The sequence below is a fragment of the Papilio xuthus genome, unplaced genomic scaffold (assembly GCF_000836235.2).
Source record: "Papilio xuthus unplaced genomic scaffold, Pxut_1.1 DF827680.1, whole genome shotgun sequence".
Lineage (NCBI taxonomy): Eukaryota > Metazoa > Arthropoda > Insecta > Lepidoptera > Papilionidae > Papilio > Papilio xuthus.
This window is the reverse complement of record NW_013530969.1, coordinates 7,327,435-7,333,434: the sequence shown is the minus strand read 5'-3', so window position 1 is coordinate 7,333,434 and position 6,000 is coordinate 7,327,435. Positions and strand designations below refer to the sequence as shown.

The following is a 6,000-nucleotide window of genomic DNA, read 5'->3' as shown; positions in this document are numbered from 1 at the left end:
AAGTTAGTGTAGAAATGAAATAACGTATATTTGTACGATGGCCAGCGATGACAACGTAATAATAAAACAATATGTGATTGTTATATCATTCCTGAATATGTATTTGTGGGGGCTGGGCTGACTGTACACTACTATACTCCTATACAGAGTTGTAATGTACATACTGTGCACAATGGAAACTGAAACATTTATTATTGTGCTAACATCAGAAGGCGGGAGTGGGAGCAGCGGATGACGTCACTGTGGGTTTTCAGTTTCCACTGCGGCTGTGTAATTTGTAGTGAGGAGTATTGTTGTCTCTGTTTTTCCCATAGAGAATGCGAGGGGCGACCGATGTTACCTCGTGTGCGGGGCGAGGGCGAGGGCGGGGATGGAGGCGGGGGCGGAGATGGCGACTCGTAGCATTTATTTTAGCGTAGCGTTAATGTCGTATAACTAGTTATATTCGGGCACGCTTCAAGAGTGTCATATTAATTATGTTCGTATTATGTATGTATAGTGCCGCACACAAACAAACGTACACGTACACACGCAAATATATATTTAATTGTAAAATTTGTAACGGATTCGCTCAATTTCAATATATTGCGCGTGAAAGTCGGCGAGCCAAGACGCGCCCCGAGCTGGGCTGATATTTTATAGTTTGGACAACATAGTTATGTGATAAGTTGTGTGTTTGTGTGTCTGTGTGTCTGTGTGCGGCCGACACTTGCCAATGCCTAGTTGTATAGTGCTGCGTGCATATACTTATTACTTTATATATAGCATAGCTGTTAACATTACAAAATGTTCGTTGCAAAGAAGGTATTTAGTTTTGAGACTTGACATCTCGGCTGTTACCTGGAATGTGTCGCACTTGTACACGTTAAAGAATATGTTTGTGAATGTCTAGATGTGATAATAACATCATAGTATATTTATAAATATTTATGTAATTGGAAAAAAGTTGTGATATGTAATTCACATTGTGCTAAATGTAACATGACAAGTGTTAATTGCTTTCTGTAGGTATTGTATGTGCCAGGAGGGAGGCGGCGTCGCTGCCGCAGCTGCAGCAACAATAAACCTCTGCGCAGACAAGCTCGTTTTATTTCTACTTTATTTACAACACAACATATGGACGCACAAAAGTAGGATATTCCCCTTTAAGATAGTCGTCTCTCCCTGCTAATGCATTAATACTTAACGTGCCTCTTGATGTCTCACACTTCTCTATTATTCAGCAGTTCAAGTCCTCACAACTGCAACCGTCAGCGCCAAGAGCGAAAATATGTAGGAAATACCACGACTAGTAGCCTGCTCAGTGTCCCATTGAAATCTGGAAAAAACGTGCAGAACTACATCGCAACGTCAGCGATTGATATTAACTCCAAGGCTTAATCGATACAATCTATGGAAAACAACGCATGCGCAATGACCACAGGGAAGAGTCGGGAATAGGAGACGAAAAAGTTTAATTCTTGTGACATTTTAATAGAAGATGAACATATAAAATATGGATTACTAAAAAGCGGATCCTTCATTAAAACATTGTTACATTGACTTCTCACCAAATAAATCAAACCTAATTCCTGTATTGAGAAATGTTGCTTAAAGTCATATTTTAATTTTCGTTTTTAATTATTTGATTATTAAAATACTACCTCACGGCATACCAATTTAACAAGCAAAATAGTATGGATAGTATTTCTTATTAGCCCAGAAGTAATTTAAAATAAAATGTTATCGATACGATACCTAAAGAAAAACGTATCGGTATCGAAAGTAAAGTACTACTCGATACTACAAAGTGTCGATAGTTTTCCGTGGCTCTAGGACAGCTGAACTAGATAAATCAATACCTAAACGAAGACATACATAGCCACTGAAAATAATAAAAATCAATTCAGAACAAATAATGTCAAGTGTACACTTAACTTTAAGTGCGCTAGATAGTCTGCGTTACCGCTTTAAATTTTCCCATTAAACACCTTTGGGGTTTCGATAGGACTAGAGCAACACCAATAAGAACTGTCATACTTTTGTTGTTCAGGTTCTGTAGTTGAGATAACTATACCAGTTTTTGTATTCGCTGCAAAATGGGGATTAGCGAAGGTCATCTGCAGTTGGCAATTACGTTAACTGTGTCGTATTAGATCGTCACACCGTCAGTTTCGATTGCAAGCGAGCAGCCGCGTCGCGTCAGAACTTCGTTTTACGTAACAACGTCGCCGTCGCCGCGTACCTGCCGAGGCTAACACAAATTCTTAAAAAAATATTGTAAAATTTTGAGCCGATACCTAAACGGCAGCACAATGCTGACAGCGCTGTGCGTGAAAAATCTTCGAGGGATCCGTCCCTTGCACCGCACCGCGTCTAGTGTAGTGGAACTGCCTAAATTCCAAGATTTTGGTGTGCAAAATGAGCCAATTTTGGGTTACCGCGAGGGCAGCACCGAGCGAAAAGAGCTGACCGAGGAACTAAGACGCACTGCGGCAGTGACCGAAGAAGTGCCAATCGTCATAGGGGATGAATTTATCAAAGATGGAGAAGTGCAGTACCAAGTGATGCCTCACGACCATGGCAAAAAGTTGGCCAAGTTCTATTATGCGGGCGAGAAAACGATCCAAAAAGCTATACAAGTATCTGTAAGCGCTCAAAAGAAATGGGACCGTACTCCATTAGAAGAACGCGTACGTATTTGGGAGAAGGCGGCGGATATGATGGCGGGCGCACACCGGCAGCGCCTCAACGCCGCAACGATGCTTGGGCAGTCCAAATCTGTTGTCCAAGCCGAAATTGACTCGGCCGCAGAACTCATTGATTTCTTCAGATTCAATGTGTTCTTCCTTAAAGAAAATGCAAAATATCAGCCGATTTCTGAAAACCCTACAATAACCAGAAACAGTATGAGGTTCAGAGGAATTGATGGGTTCATTGCAGCTATCAGCCCATTTAATTTCACTGCCATTGGAGGCAATTTAGCTTACACCCCTGCCCTAATGGGTAACGGTGTCCTGTGGAAACCATCAGATACAGCTCTGCTTTCTAACTGGAGGATATTCAACATTATGAGAGAGGCAGGCTTACCGGCCGGCGTTGTTAACTTTGTACCTGCTGATGGGCCAACCTTTGGGCGCACAATTACTTCAGCACCTGACCTCGCCGGTGTTAATTTTACTGGTTCTGTACCAACTTTCAATTGGCTATGGAATGAAGTAGGAAAAAACCTCAACCGTTACAAAAACTATCCAAGACTGATAGGTGAATGTGGAGGAAAAAATTATCATTTTATTCATCCAAGTGCAGACACAAGGTCCGTTGTTACTGCCACAATCCGTTCAGCATTTGAGTATTGCGGGCAGAAATGCTCCGCTTGCTCCAGAATGTATATTCCCAGATCCTTGTATGAACCGATTAAACAAGGCTTACTGGAGGAGAGATCCAAATTGAAAGTTGGAGATCCAAATGATTTCTCTATATTTACTGGTGCTGTAATTGACAACAAGGCTTTTCACAGAATTACCGGTTACATCAAAGGTGCAAAGAACAATGCAAAGAATAAGATTTTGGGTGGTGGGGAGTACGATGACAGTAAAGGCTATTTTGTCCAGCCAACTATTATCGAGACAGTTGATCCCCATGACAAGCTGATGACGGAAGAAATTTTTGGCCCTGTCCTAACAATATATGTATATGAAGATTGTGATGTTATGAAGGCCCTTTCCTTAGTCGGCTCATCTACTAAATTTGCTCTAACTGGAGCTGTATTTTCAAATGATAAGAGCTTCCAGCAAACAGCGCTGGAGGAATTGAAGACGACAGCTGGCAACTTCTACATCAACGATAAGTCTACCGGCTCAGTTGTCGGTCAACAGCCATTCGGTGGTGGCCGAATGTCTGGCACTAATGACAAGGCTGGGGGACCCAATTATGTCATGCGCTGGACCTCACCCCAGTCCATCAAGGAGACATTTGTTCCTCTTAGGGAGATTGACTACCCTTACATGAGAGATTAAGCATTGAGTTATAATATTTATGCTCATCCACTATGCTACTTGGAGTACAATAATAAAACCATAGCTTAAGTTTCAAACAATAATAGGTGTAGAAATACTATAGTAAGCAAAATACATATACCAAGTAACCATAATCAGTAGCACTGTTGTTACAACTTCAATAACATATATTTAAATTATTACATTAGCCAACATGTTGAGTAGACAAAAATGCGTTATACAATTACATTAAATAAGATTTAATTGTTACCTTGCGTTATAGAATCATTGATGTCAGTTTCATTTATGTAATTGCTGCCATTTCTGAAGCATCCAGTGCCACAGTGACACAAAGAGCTACAGCGGGCTCCCTGCCACAACTAACTTTATCAAATATTATTTGCGTTGCCCCGGCTTATCATTCCTATGCTCACTACTCACAGCTTATATCTTATCAGTCTGCTCTCTGAGACAACTGCATTTAAACTTTTTTCTATTTACTTATTTAAATATAAAATTGTTAGTGACCCTGTTGTAAATTTTATGCTTGTTTTAAAGTTTTAAGTTTATGGAGCATCTGCTCAATTTTCAAACAACAATAATGTTGCTTTATATACATATTTTTTATTAGTAATGCTTTAGAAAATTGTTGAGTCATTATTAATTATATAAAATCAATAAATAATCATAATGTTTCATTGATCTTTGATTTTAAAATAACTAAAAACGTGCATTTTTAATTAGTATTATTATTAAAAAATACTTTGTGCATTATTTTTTTTATACCATAAAGTGGCAAACGAGCGAGCGGCCACCTGAAATCGCTAATATAGCGAAGTGACCGTTGCCCATAGACATACGCAATTGCATATGCGTTGCCCACCTTTAATCGACGCAGGATAGGATGCAGAGAAAGAAAATATATTCCCTTTCTATGCATCCTCTCATCCGGAAAGTCCACTTCCACTTCCCATCCTTTCCTTATAAGAAAAAGGTGGGAAGGGAAAGAGGACTAAATTAGGCCTCCGGGACGAACACTCATCAGACGAAACGCGGAATTGCTTCCACTTCACGCCTGTCTTCTGTGTGGTCGTGGTATTTCACCGGGCTAAATCGTGCGAAGATGTTAAAGCGGGCTCTACCACTGTTAACTATTATGTCGCTTATATATATATATATATTAAATATTATGTCGCTTTTCTTGCCGCTGGCAAATCACAATTGAAATTACTATTTCAAGGAGAGCGCAGTCGCAGAGCCGCTTAAAAATGACGGGAGACTTCACAACAAAATGTGGTCTGGAAGATTTGTTGATCACCTATATGTTCAGAAATTTAAATATTTGAGCAAATAAAGTAAGCAAAACAAGTCTTTCAACTTATATTTGTGATTGAATAAATAATAGTATATACATTCTGATTTGCTAAACTATGTTATGTAAAAAACCCACAACATCGTCACATGTTTTTATATTCTTGCGGATTGTGAATATCGACAACAGTGCCAAACAATACGTTTCAAGGGCACATACTCGTACTTCAGTACAAAAGAAAAATTTTGTTGCATTTCTTTTTTCCAAAGTAATAATAATGGAACCTTGTCTTAGCAACATACTCACATATACAGAAAACTATATATAAAAAAATTAATTAAGGATGCTAAAAGCCAAGTTACAAACATAACACGTTACATAAATAAAACAATTAATTGTTTTATCTGCAAGCAGAACGATGCAATTTTGAGTCTGACAATTAAGATGCAATTTTTGATAGATTTTATGAAGAGGAAACCCCGAAAAGGCGGGGCGAACGCTGAAATACCATGACTACGCCATAAATAGGCCTGAAGTGGTAAATTGGTAGCAATTTCGAGGTTTATCTAGAGAGTGTGATTGCCGGAGGAATAACTTAGATCCTATTTCCGTTCCTATTCTTTTCTTTTAAGCCGGAAAGACTTAGGAAGGAGAAATATTCTCTTTCTCTTTTTGTGCATTCCAATCTCCGTCCATTAAAGGTAAGTAATC

At 39.2% G+C, this 6,000-nt stretch overlaps 1 protein-coding gene across 1 annotated transcript; it reads left to right on the top strand.

The window, feature by feature from the left end:
• Positions 1-1,868: 1,868 nt before the first annotated feature.
• On the top strand, positions 1,869-4,673 carry P5CDh1 (delta-1-Pyrroline-5-carboxylate dehydrogenase 1). The gene has a single exon (XM_013311519.1). The coding sequence runs from the start codon at positions 2,295-2,297 to the stop codon at positions 3,996-3,998; it is 1,704 nt and encodes a 567-aa protein (XP_013166973.1). The 5' UTR covers positions 1,869-2,294; the 3' UTR covers positions 3,999-4,673.
• Positions 4,674-6,000: the final 1,327 nt, after the last annotated feature.